Source organism: Schistosoma mansoni, chromosome 3 (genome assembly GCF_000237925.1).
Source record: "Schistosoma mansoni strain Puerto Rico chromosome 3, complete genome".
NCBI classification, from domain to species: Eukaryota; Metazoa; Platyhelminthes; class Trematoda; order Strigeidida; family Schistosomatidae; genus Schistosoma; species Schistosoma mansoni.
Window position 1 is genome coordinate 17161040 of NC_031497.1, and position 23462 is coordinate 17184501.

At 37.6% G+C, this 23462-nt stretch overlaps 2 protein-coding genes across 3 annotated transcripts in view; both read left to right on the plus strand.

The window, feature by feature from the left end:
- Smp_079750 (putative methyltransferase) overlaps positions 1-4255 on the plus strand; it is a 6188-nt gene extending 1933 nt beyond the window's left edge. Inside the window, exons 3-4 of the mRNA XM_018799448.1 lie at positions 3077-3183; positions 3981-4255. Of these exons, the coding sequence (XP_018651236.1) occupies positions 3077-3183; positions 3981-4203 (330 nt within the window). The 3' untranslated portion in view covers positions 4204-4255. The remainder of the gene's footprint in view (positions 1-3076; positions 3184-3980) is intronic.
- Positions 4256-4325: 70 nt separating this feature from the next.
- The window catches only part of Smp_079760.1 (protein kinase), a gene marked incomplete at its 3' end in the record, with an annotated part of 29962 nt that continues 10825 nt past the window's right edge, over positions 4326-23462 (plus strand). The window contains exons 1-3 of one of the 2 annotated variants that reach the window (XM_018799449.1): positions 4326-4702; positions 15254-15601; positions 18037-18333. In XM_018799449.1, the coding sequence (XP_018651237.1) occupies positions 4349-4702; positions 15254-15601; positions 18037-18333 (999 nt within the window). In that variant the 5' untranslated portion in view covers positions 4326-4348. The remainder of the gene's footprint in view (positions 4703-15253; positions 15602-18036; positions 18334-23462) is intronic. The other variant, XM_018799450.1, reaches the window with a different exon arrangement.

Sequence of the window (23462 nt, forward strand, 5' to 3'; positions counted from 1 at the left end):
TATCAAGTCTGTTGTAGAGATATCAACTCACTGAAGACAATTGGTGAACGGTTGCTCAAAACCCTGGATTGGTTGAAGTTAGACATTAACACCGTTGAGTGCCGGCTCAGTGGTCTATCGATTAAGGGCTCTGGCTCGAGACTGGTAGGTCCTGGGTTTGAATCTCGCGAGTGCGAGGTCGTGGATGCGCACTGCTGAGGAGTCCCGTAATAGGACGAAGCGGTCGTTCAGTGCTTCCAGGTCTTCGGTGGTGGTCTAGCTTCAATTGACTCATGATTTCAACTATGAAAATTACTAAAATCTCCACAAAACCCCCTATGATCTATAAGTCAGTTTAGTCAGGTCCCTGCATTTCACTTATTTCTCTTTACTTTGGATATGGATGTTACTACTGCTGAGATTTTAGTATCACCTAACTTTGCAGAGGTTAATATTTTGCCAAGAAACTAACTCAATGACTTAAAGAACGTAGATGATATAGTCGTTCGTAAAAACCTTGACTAAATATGGTCTTCTGAACGACTTAAGTGATACGACAACAGTGTTTAAAAAGTTTTTTTTCGAAATGCTAAATTCTTTCCAACTGGTCTTATTCATTATCTAGTCTAACCGTAGGGGGTGAAACAATTGAGAGAGTTGATGACTACGTGTTCCCAAAGTCTTATCAACGCTGTTCTGTTTGTAGGTGACAAAATTTTTTCACGGATACGGAACACTCAGAGTTTGATAACTTGTTCCAGGTGAGATGTCCGTCTCCCAACCATCGAAACAATGTACTATGTAAGCATCAGTTCTATTTTACTTCGTGGCTGTGAAATAATCTATAAAAGTTCATTATTTCAATGTAACTCACCAATGGTAGACTTATTTAACTGACTTTTAAGCCCACTATTTCAGAATAAATTACACTACTCGGCTTATACATTAAAATAGATCGATCAGGGTTCGCAACCCACTGGTCGAAACTAAGTGTCTTGATCACCAACAGACTACTCCAGCAAACGAAGAGAGTGTACATAAGTTGTAAGGATGTGATAATGGTTTCTTCGAAGGATTGATCACATGTGATGGGAACACAGATTGAGTAATACTGAAGGTAGGTGTCTGATGAAAAACAGCCAATCCAGTTCATGAGGCTATAAACTTCCACCATTTGAAACAGGCGTTAAGCTAACCCAAGTCAGCATTTTTGATGGTATAGGAGAGTTGGTAGGAAGCAATCCAAAAGTATGGCTCAAAACAGCTCATATGATCGGTATCTGAGACCACTGATTGTTGGTTTGAGCCGTGTTGTTTTATGCAAACTATTTCCTTAAGGTTCATAAGCTAATATCAGTTAATAGTTGCCGATCTTAGTTAACATGGTTTGGAATCAATCATAATGTTCCATATGCGTTCATTCTTACTGTTATCCCATGTTTTGATTTTAAGCATTTCATACTTTTATTTTCTTTATTTCTTCTTCTTTAACTATGTGAAGTTTTTCTTACTGCCATTACTACCATTATTATTCTGACTGGCCTATTATATGTATTTTTAATTTTATCTCACTTTTCTTATGTGATGCGGTGACTTGAGCTGATACTTTTTGGTACTTGGTTTTACATTATGAATGATTGACCCCCAATTTTTAGGTAAGTTGATAAGTTTTAACCAAAAATTACGATCGGACCTCAATACTTATACAAGTCTATCCCCTCAGGTGAATGCAACTTCCTGGTTACTAAGGGATTTTCACATAGTTAGTATGCTAACTCAAGTCCCAAGTTACTGATTAAAACACGACTTTCAACTAGTAGTTTCCGGAGTCGAACTACTCTCTAGTCACTCCATTTAGGATATCTAAATATTTTCACTGGCTCATTGACTTCCAACGTGGTTCAAATCCTAGTTAGTAAGTAATAAGAATAATGTTTGTAATATCCCAATGAGTAGAAAAAAGTGAATTTTCTTACGTTTCGCGACTCAGTGTAAGCCACTTCAGAGTCAGTCAGTCAGTCAGCTACAACGTAGGACCAGGCACATATATGCATCGGTCCAAGTTGCCATACCTCGTTAGCACAACAAGATGAACACCGGATTCATAGAAGTAATTAATTTAGTGGTGGTAGTATATAAAGAAAGGTTGTATATAAGGATATAGTACAGGAAGGAAGAGAGATATGAATCAATTTTAATCTCATAGTTTAAGGGAAGATAAAGAGTGTATACACCTACGCCATTGTGATCGATTCTGAGCCATGTCACCTAGAGTCTCCAACCATTGGTTACGATAGTCACGCGGACCCCAACCAGGTAGTCTGCATCTGCCAACATGGCTCAGGCTAGAAGTTAGTGACTTCAAACACTGATGCCATGTTTTGGTTTGACCGCCCCTAACTCTCTTCCAACCATCCCCAATACTAGTCATCATAGCGCGTCGTGGTAATCAGTGTTCAGGCATATGTAACACATGGCCCGACCATCTCAGTCTATGAAGATTCATGACCTCATCAACTGATTTACCATCGTTCCCTAATACCCTGCGTCTAACCTCACTATTACTTACCCGGTGATCCCAGTAGATGCGAGCAATATTTCTAAGACATCTGTGGTCAAATACTAGTAACCTACGAGTATCTTCTACTCTTAATGGCCATGTTTCACAGCCGTACAGTAGAACAGAGCGAACTGATGCGCAGTATCCACTTCAGAGTAAGTAAAGCTGTACTATGTAAGTGACTTACAAAAATTTTTCACACATATCCCAACCCATATACTAACTTCCAACACAATACTGATGGATTGAGTGATGGTCTAACTTTTCGGCATTAAACCCGATTGTTTTTTAATGAATCTACACTAGTATGCTTTCGCTTCATTTTAGGGTCTTAGATATGTACATGTCTGTTGTTTTCTTTGTTGACAATGTAATTAAAATCACTTTTTCCAATATTCGATAAACAAAACTGTAGATTAATAGACGAAGCTTTCTGAGTTCTTCACTGAGGCTTTAATTGTTAATGCATATATGTGTTTTTACTAATCTCATTGCGAATAAAAATAAGACAAAGTAATTGATTTTCGCTTTTTGTAGACACCTCTTAAAAACGATGAAGTTGATTTCGCAGTGTTTTGCTTATCTTTGATGGGAACCAATTGTTCAGAATTCTTGTATGAAGCGAATCGCATTTTAAAATCTGGGTAAGCTGTTCAATGTACTGTTTCAATTTTGAAATGAGACTGCTCTAAATATCCTTCCATAGAATTGTATGGTATACGTACTCACGTAGCCAGTTTTTCATTGGTATAACCTCACTCGTGAAATCTCAAAATCTGGGATGGTAGGTTTTTAAAAAAAGTGGAATAAAGGCAATACCACACAGCTTCTACCCAATAACGTGGAGTTTTGAGCTCCACTTCACCCAATTTAGTTTTGTGAGCTATCAAATAATATTAGAAACCTTAGTTCACTAGGTTTGGCTGAAATCCCAGCACAAGAACACCTACTTGGCAACAGAATTATATCAGTTTTATAACATTTGTTTCGGGCATATGAAGCGTATTTGAAGATATGTCTGCATTATTGTTTGTTTTAAAGGTATCAGGAATATAACGAGATTGCAAAATCCCATTGTTTTCGTTTAGGAGCTTTAATATAACACATAGACATGACGAAAATGATTATCTCTATTTGTTTATTTGTGTTATTTTGGGAAGTGTATGTTTCTTGCTGAAGGCAGTCAGATGGAATCTCGTCACAAAAGTTACATTTTACTCAACATTATGCTTCGGAATTTCGAAAAATAAGTGCATATTCGAATACAAATTAAAAGAGAGCTTTGTATACAAGAATATAGTTGAAAATTTTTCATTGTGGCTAGTCTGCTTGGTTTATGAAGTGATAACTAATTCTTATTCTTCACATTAATTGAACTCGAGTGGTGAAATTTCTTTATTTGGAATTAACTTCTTTTAATCTTTTGTTTACACCTTTTTAGTGGTATTCTAATAATCGTTGATGTAACTAGCAGATTTGACGGAAAATTCAATGATTTTTTGAAAAAGCTAAAGCGTTATGGGTTCGCTAAACAATTTTCAGAGATAACTAGTGATACGTACTTTGTTCGTGCTCTTCTTCGCAAAGTGTCTTCTTGTTCCTCAGAGCTTGTGCACAGTTTACCGAAACTAAACTTGAAACCATGCTCCTATAAAAAAAGATGATTGATATTTGTTTCTTTTGTAAATTATTTCTCTAAATATACACGTATCAGTTAAAATTCAACTTTTCAACTTATCTAATTGTGCTTGTTCGACCAATGTGAAAATGTTTACTTTCAGAGCATCGGTATTGTTCCATTTTTAATTCATGGAAACTATTATTGCTCATGTTCGTGAAGGGAATCTTCATGAAGTAAAATTATGGTTAGATGATATAGAAAATGATGTAAATCAAGGTGACGAACATCGGTTCAGCCTGTTACATTGGGCTGCACGTGAAGGACAAAGAAATATAGTTGATTTATTAGTTATTCGTGGAGCTCGTATTAACGCTACAAATATGGGTGATGACACAGCTTTACATTTGGCCGCAGCTCATGGACATTTTGATGTTGTACACTATTTGTTAAATTCTCACCGACTAAATGTGGATGCTGCAAATGAACATGGTAATACAGCTTTACATTATGCTTGTTTTTGGAATCATTTAGAAATTGCTGAAGTGAGTCTTTTTGTTTAATTTCTAAACCTATCTGTTTAAATTTTCGTAATGTTTCTCAGTTAGTCAAAAATAGATCGTATCTAGGCAAAAAGTGATCTCAGCTTCACTTTGAATTCTATCCTATTGTCTACTAAATTTAATTTTCATTCGGAACCCCAACACGTTAAGACACATCCACCTTAACCCTTTAAAGATAGAATGTAACTCTTATCCAGCATTTTAGTGTTAATCTTTGCCAACCTGTGTCACTGTAGATGCAAACGTTTTAAATAGTTTATTCCAAATATCAATTTTTTTTCATTTATACTTCACAGTTTACTACTTTGTGGTTGATTTTATATCTACCTAATCGATATTGAGAGTTATAGTACTGGATTAGTCTTACCCCAAATACTTCATCTTAAATGTGTAACCGATATATTTCTACATACATTTCGTCTGTATTACTCCTAAACCTAAAATTAGAAATCTATCAATCGGAAAGTTCTTTTATTCAGTTCAGTTAATTTTAATGATCCTGTTCATATAGCAAATGTATCAAGTTATAAATATCATTTGTATAAGCATGATTTAAAGATTCTATCTTTATGACATGTATATGTAAGCAACAAATATAAGGTTTACAAAATCTGATGGATTTTCAATGAATGTTTTGTGATACATATTTAATAAGATGTTTAAGTTTTATGTCAAATAAATTCTGGAAATTTTTGTACTTGAGTATAAATTTCATTTCATAAGATTATGTTAAGATCGTCATACGCTTAATTGTTTTTTCCATCTCTTACATATATCCAATTATAAGGAAAAGGTGAACTAGATCTTGGTTTGTGAGACAAATCCTAATACATGGTCAAAAATGTCATATCATAAAGGGTAACATACTTATTTGTGTAACTACAATGCAGTAATTTAAACGGTCGGTTCCCAACTATCTTATCGCCAGTTCATTTACTTAGGTGTGAATAGTAAAACATTATCTTTGGTTTTCTCACAATAGGTTTGTTTTCTAGATCAATATATAAACTTCCATTTAGCTGCTAAACTGCTGTGTAATCAAATATAGTTATATTTTTGAATTTTCACTAGTAATTGAATCCAGGATGTACGTTTTGTATTTGTGTCCTAGCGTCATGATGCTCACAATGAGACTCAAATTCGCCATCTATAGCCTCGAACAGCAACGCGCTATTCACTAAGGCACTGTATTAATGTAGCCGTTAACTCAGGATGTATGAATGTATTCGTAAGAGTTTGTATTACGTTGCTAGTAACAATCCAAAAAATATACCAAACCATGCATATATGGAATTTAGTGAGGGAACAGCTCATGATGTAGACATGCCAACAGAAAATAATCACATGGAGTCCTGAACATCAACAAAAAGATACATTTCCTCACAAGTGTGATTAGTTCACGTTATATCTGTACTGAAGCAGGTGATTTTTAATAACCATCAACTAACTATTCGCTCAACTGGAAAAATGGGGAAACCAGAATCAGAGGCTTTAATGTCCAAGAATTAAGTTGTAGCGATGGTTCTGCCGAAATGAGACACCAGTAACTTATATTACTGAATAACCAACAGCTCGTCTCACCAGAGATTGAAGGAGTTAGAATTGGTCACCCCTAACGACAGCTAGCCCCCAAATGCCCTGGTACAGCCGAGAGTGGGGAGAGTCCACTCTCCCTCTCCAAATGCTCTCACATGGCCACGCGAATATATAGCCTCTGCCAGGGAAGTCCTACTCACTGCCTTCTCGCACCAGGGTGTTGTTCACGAAAGTGAGAGGACGAAAACCGAATGCCTGGCGCTTTAACCGGGTTGGTGGATGTGGAGTGTCCACCTAGGGGAGTTGGAAAACCCTGATTCCGAACCAATGGTGCACGTGGGCTACAGTATCCCGATGGAACGAATGGCGTTTGAACCTATTGTTGGTCACCGGCTACCATGGGACTGCATCTCGTCACGATGCTCCACTGCCTTGTGGATTAGACCTTCAGGTCAAAGGCTCTGGGTGTGGCCCCCTAAGAAAACCACCTGCTTCAGTTCGGGCACCTGGGCAGTATCACAGCCCTCATACAAATCAGATGAGATTTGCGCGGCGCATATGTATCTGGTGCTTCCTTGTACCAATATTTATGTGTTTAAATAAATAAATAAATAAATAACGACAGCTACCCATATTTCCACTTAGATTCAGTGCTATTGCATTATAAATTGCTAATAAAATGTGGTATATGACTAGCTTCAACCAGTTGATCACCTTTTCAATGGGTGGGTTCATCGATAGCGATCCCTTTCCTTCTTCACGCTTTTCAAGAAAGGTATATACTTTGTGGGATGAAATCATTCACGTGTATTGTATTGCTGTGCGATGTGAATAAGCTGTATTATTGATCCCTGGATAAATATAAATCTGTGTTTACGACCTTCACACCAAAAAATTAGTTTAAACTGTATGAAAGGATTAATTCTCCAGTTAATCATTTACTCTGGTAAAAACATTTATAAACAATCAGTTTATCTGGCGATCTTATTTCTCAAATAAACAAGCTAAATCTATAGGTATTGATGGTAACTCTGAAATATTTCACCTGTGTAAGCTGATCTCCATTTATTTCGTAGTGTTATAATTGTATTTTTGCTAATAAACGACCCAGCTATTCCTATTGCTTAGTATTCTTATACAATGACACTCGACAAGACCCCAAAATCAGAACACGTTTAACAGGAATTAAATTGTATTCACAAATAATGATGGTATGTGAACAGCAATCACTAGTTTGAATAACGTTCATATATTTATAGTATATACATAAGAAGCTTCTAGATTTTTCTCCAATAATTTGCCAGGGTCGATTGGTTTGGAATTAGCCAATCAGTACGCAGCAACACCATCATGCATGAAACATGCTTTAATCCAATCTATGTCCCGCTAACACCTCCCCCTTGAGCAGATTCGTAGGATCTGGTGCTAGGGTCCAACTGCAACCGAGTGACTGGTCTGCGCTTTCGATCTGTCCATCGTCTAGGCAATAAGGAAGTTGTATCACTCTTTGCTTGCACAGAAACTGACCTGTCTGTTCCGGGCGTTTTGATTTCAAAGGTGTCTAGCAGAACGTCAAGAGGTATTCGATGTCGATTCTCGCTGCTGGCTATCGAAGTTGCTTTCAGTTGATTAGCATGATGTATCCAAACTTCTGAGCCAACTGACACCTCATAAACCACATTCCCTTTCTTTCTCACGATCCGACCAGCTGTCCACGTAGGATGTTTACCACGATAGTCCATAGCAAGTACTTTTTGACCCACCGTGAACAATCGTCTTTGTGCCCCATGGTGTCGATTGAACTGCTTCTCCATCGATAAGTTTCGTTGGGGCTCACGAGCTGGCGTCGGACGGATGACATCGAAATGTGTCCTTATTTTTTTGACAAGTAATGCTTCCGCTGGAGAGACCCCATTTGTTGTTTGAGGGTTCGGTGTAGAACGGTAGATAAACAGGAACCTCTCTAAGATCTCGTCGGTGGTACCCTCCCCTCTTGATTTTTTTAGAGCATTTTTGAACGTACCAACAAAACGTTCTACCTGGCCATTCGATTGCGGATGGAATGGAGGTGTTCGGATATGCCTGATTCCGTTCTGCTGACAAAATTCTGGAAAGATAGATGATGTAAATTGTGTGCCGTTGTCGCTGACTACTTGTTCTGGAACCCCGAAACGACTGAATAATTGCCGCAGTTTTCTAACTGTGCAGCTTGCTGTTGGATGTTCCATGATGAAGATTTCCGGCCACTTTCTGTATGCATCAACTACCAGAGGGTAAGTTTGTCCATGGAATGGATCAGCGAAGTCTAAATGTATACGCTGCCACGGTGACTGTGGTATCGGCCATGATTGCAACTCTGCTTTTCGTGGTGCTTTTGCTGCCAATGCACATTTTGTACACGAACGGGATAGCTGCTCGAGTTGGGTATCTAATTGTGGCCAGTATACATAACTTCGTGCTAGCGCTTTCATGCGGTTTATTCCGGGATGTCCTGCATGCAGCTGTTTGAGGACTGCTGGTTGCAACTTCTTTGGGATTATGACACGTTCAGCAAACATGAAACAATCGTCGATGATTGAAAGAGATAGTCTGCGCTGATAAAACTGCTGAATCTCTGTTGAACTGATCTTCGAGGGCCACCCTTCTAGGTGGAACTTTCTAACCTCTTGTAGAACAGGGTCTCGAAGAGTCTCTTTTCTGACTTCATCTGACGACACTGGAGTGTTTCGAATTGCCGCTGCTACTACACTCCGTATTTCTGGATTCTTTTCATCTGTCTTTTTTGCATGTGAAGTGGTGTCTAATGATAGACAAGACACGTTACAAACGCTGTTGATGGGTATATCCATTAATCCAAGTTTTTCTAACATATCTAGACCAAGTAGATCAAGGTTTGGTCGTTCTGTTAGATGACATACCCCTTTACAGTTATTTCCATTGAAGGAAAATTCACATTGTAATTCGCCAACTAGTTTTAGTACGCCTCCAGATGCATTTTTAGCCGTTTTCTTGGATGGCTTCATTGGCGGCTTCCCAAGCAGGTTAAACGTTTCTCTAGACACTAGAGTAATATCGGATGCTGAGTCAATTTGAAGACGAGCCGCTATACCATTAATCTGGATCGTAACATACTTTCTCCGAATGTCATAGTCTGTTTGAAAAGCTGCTACCAGAGAAAGAGATTTAGACTCAGCTGATTTTACCACACGTGAAAGACGTTTATACTTCTTCTTGGGCTGGGACGTACGATTCGGTGGACAATGGCCTTCTTTATGTCCACGTCTGTTGCACACCTGACATTTATGCTTCTTAAATGGACAGAACCGTACATAAGGCCAATCGCCGCATAACCAACAGGCATCCGTTGGTTTGTTATGAGTTTTATTGGGCTTCTGACTTTTTAACCTAGTCATAGCATTTACACTACTGCAGGTTAAATTAGAATTTACCTGTTCAATTAACTGATTGTCGTGTCTGATGTTTTGTAGTCGTTTACACTCATCTGTCAATGTCTTGAGTGTGACGTTTGGGTCTTGATCCAAACGAGTTAGAAGTCTGGTTCTAATTTCAGCATCTTGTGGTGACTGCAGAGTTTTGATGAATGTAAGGCATTTAAATTGATCTTCTGTCAACGAGCGTAACTTGAACCGTTCACACTCTCTGTTGACGACGTCTGCTAGAGCACCATATTCATCGGCTTCACGTTTCACCAAATTCAGACACTGATATGGAATACTAAACAATGAGGAAGATTCACCGAATATCTCTGACAACTGCGTTACTGTCTCCTCGAAACTGAGCTCTCGAGGTAACTTTGGCAATATATGATCAGCATAACGTACATGCTCATTGCTTCCCAACTTACGCATCAACAACCGAGTCTTCCATGCGTCATCTTGTTGACAGAATTCTATTCTAAATGTACCTTCCCAACGCTTGAACCACGTGAGAAAGGTATTTCCACTTTCGGGATCATATATAAATTCTGGGATGCTGTTAGCAACTGCATCACAAGAAGTACTTGAAACAGAATGTGAACTCGAGTTTTGGATGCTAAACTGTTGCATCAGAGTCTCCAACAACCGCATTTGTGCATCAAGTTGTGCTTGCTGTTGTTGTAGTATTCTGCTGAGCTGGTCATCTGATATAGGCATTTTGAATGAATTTTCCTTTTTCCTCGTCGCCACTGTAATAATTGTATTTTTGCTAATAAACGACCCAGCTACTCCTATTGCTTAGTATTCTTATACAATGACACTCGACAAGACCCCAAAATCAGAACACGTTTAACAGGAATTAAATTGTATTCACAAATAATGATGGTATGTGAACAGCAATCACTAGTTTGAATAACGTTCATATATTTATAGTATATACATAAGAAGCTTCTAGATTTTTCTCCAATAATTTGCCAGGGTCGATTGGTTTGGAATTAGCCAATCAGTACGCAGCAACACCATCATGCATGAAACATGCTTTAATCCAATCTATGTCCCGCTAACACGTAGTCACTTCAGCCCCTTGCAATCATTTAGCATTACTACTTCTTGTGTATTTCGGCTGATATTTTCAACCTAAATAATCACACTACTTAAAGTAGGCAGACTTAGGTAGTTAGGTTATTCCGATTCAGAGTCTCATCAAGAGAAATTATCTTTGACACTTCCGGTGAAATGTGAATTTTGAGTTTAAATTACTGAAAACAGGATTGTTTATTTGGTTTCGAGTCAAAATTTCCTCGTGTTTTTGAGCGATGGTTCGTAATAATATGACCTGTTGTCCAATAGCATCTAGTGTTGTTAGAGGTCCTCTCTTTGATCTTAGGTTTATTGACTCCTCATAATTTTATTTATTTATTTGAACACATAAATATTGGTACAAGGAAGCACCAGATACATATGCGCCGCGCAAATCTCATCTGATTTGTATGAGGGCTGTGATACTGCCCAGGTGCCCGAACTGAAGCAGGTGGTTTTCTTAGGGGGCCACACCCAGAGCCTTTGACCTGAAGGTCTAATCCACAAGGCAGTGGAGCATCGTGACGAGATGCAGTCCCATGGTAGCCGGTGACCAACAATAGGTTCAAACGCCATTCGTTCCATCGGGATACTGTAGCCCACGTGCACCATTGGTTCGGAATCAGGGTTTTCCAACTCCCCTAGGTGGACACTCCACATCCACCAACCCGGTTAAAGCGCCAGGCATTCGGTTTTCGTCCTCTCACTTTCGTGAACAACACCCTGGTGCGAGAAGGCAGTGAGTAGGACTTCCCTGGCAGAGGCTATATATTCGCGTGGCCATGTGAGAGCATTTGGAGAGGGAGAGTGGACTCTCCCCATTCTCGACCGTACCTAACCGTATCTTCGATGCCTAACCTTTTATATTACCTCTACTACTCTCTGATTTACCCTGACAATGTCACCTCGCTGTGCCGATGGAGTATGTCAACTTGAACTGATGTATATACGTACAAGGTTCCATATTGCGTGTGACCGACTAGTTGTTTGAAATAAAAAACAAGATCTTAGGGTTTCGCATAATGGACCGCCATTTGGTCGGTTTGATCTCTAGGGCAGAAAATTTTATGGATCCAAACCAAGGTACGTGAATGTTTCCACCTCTTCCAGAGCTTCTCCATCAAGTGTGATTGTGTTGGTGGTCTCCGTGTTGTATTTGAGGATCTCGCTTTTTCCACTGCGAATGTTGTGGTTTGCTGCTTTAGAGGCAGCTGCTACACTGGCTGTCATCATCTGCATTTGTTGTTGTGTATAGGATAGAATAGTTAGGCCATCTGTGAAGTCCAAATCGTCGAGTTGCATCCAAGCTATTCACTGTATCTTGTACTTCCTCTGAGATGCGGAGGTCTTCGTAATCCAGTCGACCACTAGGAGAAAGAGGAAGGCGGAGAGCCAACAGTCTTGTCTGATTCTGGTCTTCGCTTGGAATTCCTCTGTCAGCTGTCCTCGACTCACGACTTTGTCATGCAGTCCGTTGTGTGAATTCCGTATGATGATGACAGTTTTTTCTGGTACACCATAGTGTCGAAGACGGCTCCATAAGGTCCTCTTATCCACACCGTCAAACACTTTGTCATAGTCAAGGAAGTTGATATATAGTGACGAATTCCATTCAATTGATTGTTTAATGATGATCTGTAGTGTCGTGATTCCACACAAATTGAGGAAAGCATCCAACTACGTCACAAGGCAAGCCCTCACATAGAATCCTCAAGGCCAAAGGAAAAGAGGAAGACCAAAGAACATATTATGCCGAGAAATGGAGACACATGAGAAGAATAAACAAAGGTTGGATGGAATAGAAAGGAAGGCCCAGGACAGAGCGTGTTGGAGAATGCTGGTCGTTGGCCTATGCTCCATTGGGAGTAACAGGCTTAAGTAAGGAAGTGTCGCGATTTGGTCTGTGCACGATCGATCCTTACGGAATCTAGCTTGTTGGGTATCTACTGCGTCTTTCATACGGTTCAGCAACACTCTGTCGAAAACTTTTCCTGGTATTGACAGTAGTTTGACTCCTCCGTGATCCTCACATTTGTTCAGATCTCCTGTCTTTGGTATCCTGATGAGGTATCCTTCTTTTCAGTCTGTTTGTGACACTTGTTCTTCCTCCCAAACCTTCCTGAATACAATGTGGAGCGTGATCGCAGTTACTTCTATGTCTAACTTTAGTGCCTCAGCTGGTATATTGTCAGGTCATGCTGCCCTCCCACTCTTGATTTGTCTGTTAGCCATCCTGATTTCTTCGACCGTTGGTGGAACGGCATCTATATGGAATGTCAGTGTGTGCTGCTTCGGTGTTCGTTGGATTCAATGGAGCTGGTCTATTCAAGAGTTCCTCGAAGAATTCTAATCACATGTTCCTCTGTTCTTGAATCTCGGTGATCGTCTTACCTTCTTTGTTCCTGACCGGTCTCTCTTGTTTACTATATTTCCCAGCCAGTTTCTTCGTTGTGTCATGTAGCTGTCTCATAATTCCTTCTCGTGAAGCTTTTTCCGCTGTCGTTGCTTCATCTTTCAAGTATCTCTGCTTATCGGCTTAAATGCTCCTCTTCACTTTCTTGTTTGCTTCTGTGTAGTCAATTTGTGCCTTGACTTCTTCTGTTCTTGTTCGGCTGCTGTTAACTGCTGTCTTCTTGTTCTTCTTTTCTTGAATCTTGTCCATGGTTTCCATAGAGGTCCATTCCTTATGATGATGCTTCATGCAGTCTGGAACCTCCTGAAACATTAATGTTAGTGCTTTCGTCATCCCTTTCCAGTTGTCCTCCATAGTTTTATCTTCCTCTTTGAGTAGATCTTGTAAGCCTTGGAACCTGTTGTTGAGAGTTATCTTGAATTGGTTGAATTTGTTAGTATCTCGAAGGAAGGCTGTATTGAACCTTTGTAATGCTGTTTGTACAGTTGTCAAGTGCTTCTTTAACTTCAGTTTCATCCTGGCTGCAACCCGGTGATGATCTGAAACCATGTCATTTCCTCTCTTAGTTCTTATATCTTCCATAGATCTTCTGAATGACTCTATTGGTGCAAATGTGATGTGCCAATGAAATTATAGGAAGAAATTATGCGATTAAACGACTAATTACTTATGAGTAGTACAATGTAATAATTAAATTTCACGGTATGTCTGTCGCACGATGGGATGAGTCTATTTTGTAATCTGAATTTATATTTGCTGATTAAAGATGGAAAAGCTGAAACCGACTAGTACCTTAGTAGGATTTGAAGATGTTATTCTTTAGGTCACCTTTTCCTTTGTGTAACTCATTCTATAATCAGTGTGTCTTATTTTCAAAATCGAGCATCCTTAGCTCCGGACTCCCCCTGTAACACGTCTAAGGTTGCTGCAAATCCCTAGCCCAAATAAAAAAGGAAGGTTGGTTACGTGGTTAGCAATCCCATCCCATAAAAAACGACTTTGCTTAAAACAACGCTTACCAAAAATAACAGTTTTAAACTGTTTAAATTCTCCAAACACATAAACACGCTTTTAGAACACATCAAATTCACTTTCAAAAAGGAAGATGAAAATACTGAACTACCATTCTTAAACTGTTTAGTTAGAAGGAATCCTAATGGTCGTCTAGATTTAACCGACATTTAAATAGGTATGTGTGGTATATGTGCATCATGTGTGGATTGCCTTAAGTCACAACCATTATTAGCAGAGATAGATGGTGCCAAAAAGAGACTGATCATTTGCAGTCCTAAGCATCAAATGGAAGGTTCATACAATCAATACACATGGATTATTCTTGGGTTTGCATAACATTAAAGAATAAAATGTGCAATCGGCCAATCGATACATGTTCTTTAATTACATTGAGGAAGCTCAAATGGAAAGGACGAATTTTTTAAAAGTGCAAACATGACCGTCTATCGTTTCACTATAGTTATGTAAAGTTACAGTGTCTTCATATGAATATATTTATTTATCCAAACAAACACGAAAAACTGCTTCAAAATAGTATCATACATTCATTAAGTAATTTTTTGTTTGCACTCTATTTGATTTGGTGAAAACTCACACCATGTATTCCATAGTTCATTCAACTTTTGACTCTCAGTAATTTCGCATTAATTCTTTATGCAATGGGATACCTCACTGTAGAACACGAATCTCTCTTATCTTGACTGAATTATTATGATGTTTACGATACGAATCAATTATCGATAGTGAAGGGTTGGTTGATTTAACTTCACCCTCTTCAGTATTCACTAACTGTTGATTATTTCCGATACTAATTCATTTCATTAAACGCCTCTATCAAGAACTTTATTAATTAGCCAAGGAGATAAGTAACCCATGTTAATTGAGAAATCTTCATTAATAATGGTAAGTTATGCTGACTCTTATATTTTTTCCGATTCAATACCTTTGGATGGTAGAAAATATTATCCATGAATATCCATCTTTCTTGAAAGATTGTATGTATATATCCCGTCATTGTAACATATATTGCACTTTATCTTATTTTTTTTACAGTATTTAATTAAAAATGGAGCATGTCTTATGCAAGAAAATAAATATGGTGAAACTCCATTGGAATTAATTCGTCCACGTGCTGCAGCATTAATTGCTCCATTAGCACAAGCTTTAGGACATGATTTATCTCATCGTCGACCTTTTCGTGATACAAGCTGGATTGGTACAAAAACACGAGCACGAGATGCTACTTTATATCGTCTTGAAGGTGAATCATGGGATCCTCGGGAAGTTGAATTAACAGGTGCCTTAGCTGATGGTCACGGTGCTGAGGTACTGAAAGGTTCATTTAGACGGTGTCCAGTAGTCGTAAAAATGTTAAAACTACGAAATTGTTCAACAAGACAGGTTAGGCTAGTATTTTTTTTCCCAGAGATTCATACTTTCAGTCATCTTTTACATTTCGCTTCTTCGTGTTTTGTTAAATCTATAACCAATTTCATTCATATTTTACCTTTTTACTTTAAACTTGTATCTGTGTTTCTCTATTCAACGTAATCTAACTTGAAGTGATATGGCTTTATAGCTCATTTAAACAGCTTTAGTAGTGCTGCGCTCAATGAACTGCGTGGTTGTATTCTAACGTATTGATCGTTACGCTAGATCTCATCGCCATCAGTCTGCTTGAAATTAAAGTGAACTCTTATGTAGCAGAAACTAAGTATAAGAAAAGGCCATGGAAGTTTTATAATTAAACCATCCGGCTCAGGTCATACAAATCCCTACATTTCTTTTTACGATTTAAAGAAAATTAAGTAATTTCATCATAGGATGTATCTTCTTTCATTTCCTTATAAATTCTGCGTCAATCATCCTCGAATTCGCATACTCGCTGTTGTCGACTTATAATACAAATTTAAATAACCTTAATAGATTTATGCTCACAACTGCGTCAACATGTATGCTTCTATAACCTTAGTTTTATAAACAGTAGTTATTTTATTGTTTCATCTTACATAATTCTGCAAAGAAATTAATGAGCGAAAATCCCCAGAACATTTCTCTTATCGTTTTCTACCTATCATAATTGGATAGTGTGATAGATCTCATGAGTTGTACGTATGTTGGTCATCAAACCGATATCTACCATCACCTACTGAGATTTCTAAATAAATAAAAAGTATATATATGAACAGAACTTTTCACCCATTTGTTCGATATCTGTGTCTAACAGCTTATGGATTTCTCATATTTACTTATCACGCAAACATTTGCATTTTCGTCTCAACCATATTCAGCTTCACAACTTCATTCATTTCATGCATCCTGAAATTTCCATTCACATTTTGATAAAATATTATCTGGCGTTTTCAGGTTTTACAAGCCGTAGTGATACGTTAACCGCTTTTTGGGAATCTCAGTGATTGCAATACAGCTATTCAATGCTTCCTGGTTTGACCAGCTAAAGTCACTTCATTTTGCATTGAATTTATAGTATGACAAATGAACTTATTAGAATTACGACAATGACTTCCAGCTTCTAGAGCGAAATTCAGTCAGTCACTATCAATGTAGAGCTTGGTACATATGTATGTTGGCTCAAGTTCCTATACCATATAAGCACGTCAAGCTGAAATTAACATAATGAATAGCCGAAGAAATCGCGATACTGTAGTATATCAGTTATGATGAGAAAGACTAAGTATTGACAATACAATTTAAAGGAATAGGATGGTTTAATGGCCCGAGATTTGACTCCATTCGGATCGTATGATGATTGTTATTGAAATATACGTATCACCAATTCTCGCATATAATTATCGACGTGAATCGCGTTAGTGAATAACGGAACTAAACAAGTCAAATGCGAGAATGGATTTTGAATACGTATGTTCTGTACAATCGTTGATCCAGACAAACGATCGGAGAAGCGAAGAGAAGAGAGCAAAGCGAAATGACGCGCAGTGGAGAAGGAGAGTGGGCCAACTCAATTTAATCAAGCGTTAATCGATATTTATAGTTAAATAAAAATAAGTTACAGACATGTAACAAGTAAGATAGGAAATAGACACACGCTTACATAAAACAGTCAAAGTTGATAAACGAATAATTAACAAGGTCAAAAATGTAGCTTGAGAGGAATGGATGAGTTGGTTTGTCTAGAAGCTAGAATAAGCTATGTGGGCTCGACGTAGGACCAGCCGCTACAATGGATAAGTATGCCCAAAGGAATACTAGAACTCAAGATATCGAAAAAGACAAAAAATAAAAGTATCTTTTTCATTGTAAACGATTCCGAGTCACGTCATCCAACATTTGAACCTACTGATCGCGGTTGCCTCACGAATCCTAACTAGGTATCTTGCTCTTGCTAGAGAAATTCAAAAAGTGATATGATTGTTGACTATACAATGCTCAAAGAGTTCAAGATTTGCATGAAAAATCCCTTCATTCAAATGGAGTAGAAATTGAATGGCATGGAATGAAAATTATACGTTCAGCGTACTTTATCTGATTCAGGACATTTTTCAATGTTGTTATTTAGTTATTACTTCAGTGTAGATTTGAACTATCTCCGAATGAAAGTCTAACTAAATTGCTTGCCATCCACACATCATTTCAGATATACAGCTTACTAGAGATTACTGAATATTGAACATCTTTCCTATGTTCAGATTGTTAACAAGTCAATCTTTTGGCTATTCATATTATACTGTCAATAGGTTCAACGTGTTTGTGGTATGACAGACAAAAATCCACTGCTATGGAGAAGAGTTATAAGGTGTGTTATATAATTTTATGTATGATATATTTTTTCCACCTCCCATCTACAAAATTCATAGGCCCGTGATTTCAAGGATGAATTTCCGAAACTTCGCATCTTCAATCATCCTAATATACTCCCAGTATTGGCTATTTTTACTGCCACGCCACGTTTATGTCTTGTCAGTGACTTTATGCAATATGGAAGTCTTTTTGATGTTTTACACCAACCAGCTGAAGCCAATATGCACGGTACTACTGAAATAAGTCATCGTCAAGCTTTACGATTTACTGTCGACATAGCCAAAGGTATGGAGTTTCTACATTCACCAGAATTAAAAGTTCCCAATTTTCGTTTGAATTCCAAACACGTAATGGTAGGTTCTATCATTGCTTTGTATCAAAATTCATTTAAGATAATTTATATATGTATTACTTATTACTTGATTACTTACACTTGTTACTCCCAATGGAGCATAGGCAACTGATCAGCATTCTCTAACCCACTCTGTCCTGGACCTTCCTTTCTAGTTTTATCCAGTTGTTGTTCATTCTTCTCATATCTGTTTCCGATTCTCGGTGTAATGTTTTCTTTGTTCATCTTTTCCTCTGGCCTTGAGGATTCCATGTGAGGGCTTGCCTTGTGACGCAGTTGGCTGCCTTCCTCAATATGTGTTCTATCCACTTACAGCGCTTCTTCCTGATTTCTTCCTCCGCTAGAATCTGGTTTGTTGTTACCCACAGTACCTTGTTTCAGACAGTTTCTGGCTAACGGATCCGAAGTATTTGGCGTATATAACTGTTAATAAACACTTATATCTTCTGGATGATGGCTTTCGTAGTTCTCCAAGTTTCCACCCCCACACAATAGAAATTTCTTGACATTTGTACCGAAAATTCTGACTTTGGTGTTGGTTGACAGTTGTTTTGAGTTACAGATGTTCTTCAATTGTAGATATGCTGATCTTGCTTTGCCTGTTTGCGCCTTCACATCTGCATCTGATCTACCGTGTTCATCAATGATGCTGCCCAGACATGTGAAGGTTTTTACATCCTCCAAAGCTTCTCCGTTCACTGTGATTCGAATGATGCATGTTGTGTTGTATCGGATACTCTTGCTTTTCCTTTTGTTTATGTTTAGACCTACTGCTGCTGCTACACTGGTCGTCTTCTCTTGCATTTGTTGTTGCGTGTGTGATAGAATAGCCAGTTCATCTGCGAAGTCTAAATCCTCCAGCTGCATCCTAGCTGTCCATCGTATCCCGTGCTTCCCCCCAGATATTGACTATTTCATAATCCAGTTGATTACCAGAAGAAAGAGAAATGGTGAGAGTAAGCAACCTTACCTGACACCGGTCTTTGCCTCGAACGAGTCAGTGAGTTGTCCTCCTTGCACGATTTTGCAGTTTAATCCATCATAGAAATTTCATATGATATTGAAAATCTTCCCAGGCACGCCGTAGTGTCGAAGAAGCCTCCATAGTTTTGTCCTGTCCACGCTATCAAATGTTTTCCCAATCTTTTGTAAAAACACCAATCCTGTCACGACATTTGCCTTAACAATTTTATCTCGCCGTACTAATGAATTGTTGCAACTTGAACAGATTTACACATTTCATATTCTACGCTATGTATGATTCAAGATCAAGGTAAATACCTAATCATTTGTCACTTCATTTTTAGGGGAAATGGTGAAACAATATGTAGTTGTTTTGATTGATAAAACTAAACAATATCAGTATTAATTCATCGGTTTCTATCATTATCTTCTTTGAGTCCATTGGTTTTCACACGTCCGTTTGGTAATCTTTTGTCTGATTTGGCAATTTTCGTTAGTGTGTAAAGCTTCTGCGAGACTTGATCTTTATCTCGTTTACATTTTCAATCTATCTCCGTTGTTTCCTAAGCTCCTTCATACTCAGCACCAACAGAATCTAAGCAATACTGAGATCAAGCAACGCGTATTTGGTTATAGGGGTTTATATTTTTATTTTTGAACCAACTTTAGTGTGTTTAACATGTTTTACATAAGCATTCCAACTAGCTTCCATAAGAAATATTATTTTCTAACACAGAGAGATGATTCTTATATCATATAACTCCTTGAAGTAAGAAAAACTCGTATGTCCAGTTTTTTATTTATTGTTTCATCTCAGTTCCCTTGGTTGATTCACGAAGGTTATAAAACTCAATATTTTGAGATATTAAGTCTGTTTCATATTTGAAATCAGTATCTTGTTGCATTGCTTATGAATATAGTGGGATGAATATTTGACAGAACATCAATTCTAGTTATTTTCTCATATGAACTTCATCTCGTATAATCCCTGTTATTTTCAAATCAACATAGAATGTCGTTTCTCTCTTTTTCCATTTCTCTACAACACCACTCAATAAACCGAATTATTTCGTTTTTGGTCAGGAATTCAAGCAATCTTGGTTCAGGGTTTCGTTCTGATTACCTCTAGCTAGCCAACATCTTATCATGGTGTATGGAATGTTGAGTTACTCAGATTAGTGACCGTATTGCAACGTGATCGAACAGTACTTATAAGAACTAGATATACATGATATTGATCACTACACAATGGTTAGTCTGTTATAACTACATCAGTCCTACAGTGTGTTAGTCGATGCCGGGATAACTTGGTGGTATCCTCTCAGACTATGAATCTTGGTGGCGCTAGGTTCAAACTCCATGAAGAGCATCATTTCCCCCATGAGTGCAAGGACTTCCTTTCTTGCTTAACGCTAATTAGTATCAAAATGACATCCAGTTTCCTACCGGCTACCTCTAATCATCAACACGTATTCAAGAATAGATTGCATTAATAATTCTTATTTTTACTCCAATAGATGAAGTTTATCATATCGTTAAGTTTTTGCTGGTTTTGAAAAAAGGTCAACAGACGTGCACTAATAACACAAGAATATATGAATAGATATTTTTGAGTTAATTATTATTACTTACCCCATATACCTAGCATTCTTTTTCTGATGATGCTTTTATTCTGCAAACATATCAGTAAACAGTAAAATTATATATGTATAGTAGGACGATATCACAAGATTCAAATTGGATGTATTGTAAACAATAGAAATAGTTTTGGCACAAGAATATTTCTATATTGTGGTACTTCTTTATTCTACACTCTATTATTAACATGACCCTTTTATTTCACTAGTGTCACCATCACCAATTCAATCTGTGTTTAAAAATAAATGTAATTGTTAAATTTTGTTAAGCGTAAACAAAAGCCTAGATAAATCGATTAATGCTAATGAAAATCGTCAGTGTATTTACTGCACATTGCAATTGTGTTATAGTACAGTATTTGTATACTGAAGCGTGTACACATGTATGCGAATCATAGTGAAGTGATAAATGTTCACGACAACTCAACTATTGAAGCAAGCCCCTACAAAATACAAAAATACTGCATAATTGATCAGAGAATTATATAACCAACGAAATTTCAGGTCAAGAAAACAAGCTGTTAGTCAATTGTTAAGAAATTCTAATAGCCTACTTCTCTTCAATGTACGTGCTGATGATTTCGTTCGGAAGAACAATGAAAGCTTCACAACGGACCCATCCAGCTCAGAGATCACGACACCTCATCCTGAGCTGCAAATTTTATCCATCATCCCATATAACTTCTATTTGATCATATGTCACGCTTATGTAAAATCTGTAATATTAAACAGACACGATTAGAATGTACAGATAGTATGGTTCATAGACATACAGCATGAAATCCAGAGGTCATCGAATATTCAATCAATTTGAAACCTCGAACATCGTTTTCTGTTCATTTTATATAAAATTGTGTCCGAAATTCTCCATATTTTATTGATATAAACGAAAATATGTCATCACAATTGACAGGCAAATGAGCAAAGACAGAAACCATTTTGTTTGATGTGGAATATCACAATTCCTGTAATTTGTTTTATATATAATATTTTGCAAGCCACTTATCTTTGCTTATATTAGTACATATGGGCAATTAAGTATACAACTTTGACTGTGAAAACTATGACCTTGAACAGACACAAAATATCGTGTCAGGTAAATAAAACGAACTAAATATATATATGCAAATAGTTATGTCCCAATTACTCTGTAAAAGAGATCACATTCCATTTCGATGTGCATAGCTGTTAGTCATTAATGGAAAGATTTCAATAACTTTTAATTGAAGTTTATATCGATGATATCCGAAACTTAAGCTAATTGAGGATGTCAAAATTATAGTATTCAGTTTAGGAAAATAAAATCTAGCATCGAAGTCGTTTCATTCTCTTTGTTGATACACTTCCATCAATCCATCTACTTCATGAAAACTCATACTCAGTGGCCGTTTTTCCCCCACTCTACTCAGATTATTCATGCAAGTTCTTTTTATATCACCAACAGCTATTGTCTACTACTGTAGTAAACGAAAATATCAGTGAGGAAAACCAAATGTATCTGATTACAAAATTACAGGATCTCTTACTAATATCTGAGAACCATACATTGAATACTTCATTTGCAAAGTATCAATCAATAATCTGAGACTTGATTGTTTTTTTATTTCCACACCAATCACTCTCTGTCCTCACCCACTTCTCTTGGGACCACCGGGTAAGTAATGCAGATGTTAGGAAACGGGTACTAGGTAAGGATGGCAAGTCGATTGACGAAGTACTGAAACTTCATCAGTTGAGATGGCTGGGACATGTGTTACGTATGCCCAACCACCGACTGCCCCGACGTGCAATGCTTTATGGTGTAGGAGCAGGTTGGAAGAAAGCTAGGGGCGGCCAGACCAAAACATGGCATAAATCCATGAAGTCGCTAACAAGTGGACTGGGCCGTGTTGGTAGGTGTAGACTACCTGGTTGGGATTCGCGAGATGATAGCAACCGATGGTTAGAGACCTTGAATGACATGGCTCAAAATCGTTTGCAATGGCGAAGGTGCATACACTCTTTGTGTTCTCCCAAATTTTAATCTTCTGAATTCTTCATGTCCGTATCCTTTTTCTCTTTCCAAATTTATTTCACCGTATGATACTCCTTCAATAACACCTTCAAACCCTTATCTTTCACATAATACTTATACTCTTACTACTTCTACCACTATGGGATTTGAATCGACAACTGCATCTCTGTGCTAATGTGGTATGGCAACTCGAACTGATGTACGTACGTACGAAGTTCTACGTTGTAACTGACTGACTGACCCACTTTTCTTCGATTTTCTCAACTTTATGTCACCATGTATTTCACATTCAACTGGTGATACATGCTACTTATATCTGTCAACATCAGTAGCACACATCACATTACTACTGTTCTAAATTATATGTTTATCTATCTTCAAGAAAATCCATAAAATTAACAATCTATCAGACATAATGTAAGTTACACACTAGTGTGGCATGACCTATTATTATCTTTCTATTTACACACTTCTCTTAGATAGTGTATAATAATAATAATCTGAATAGAATAATAC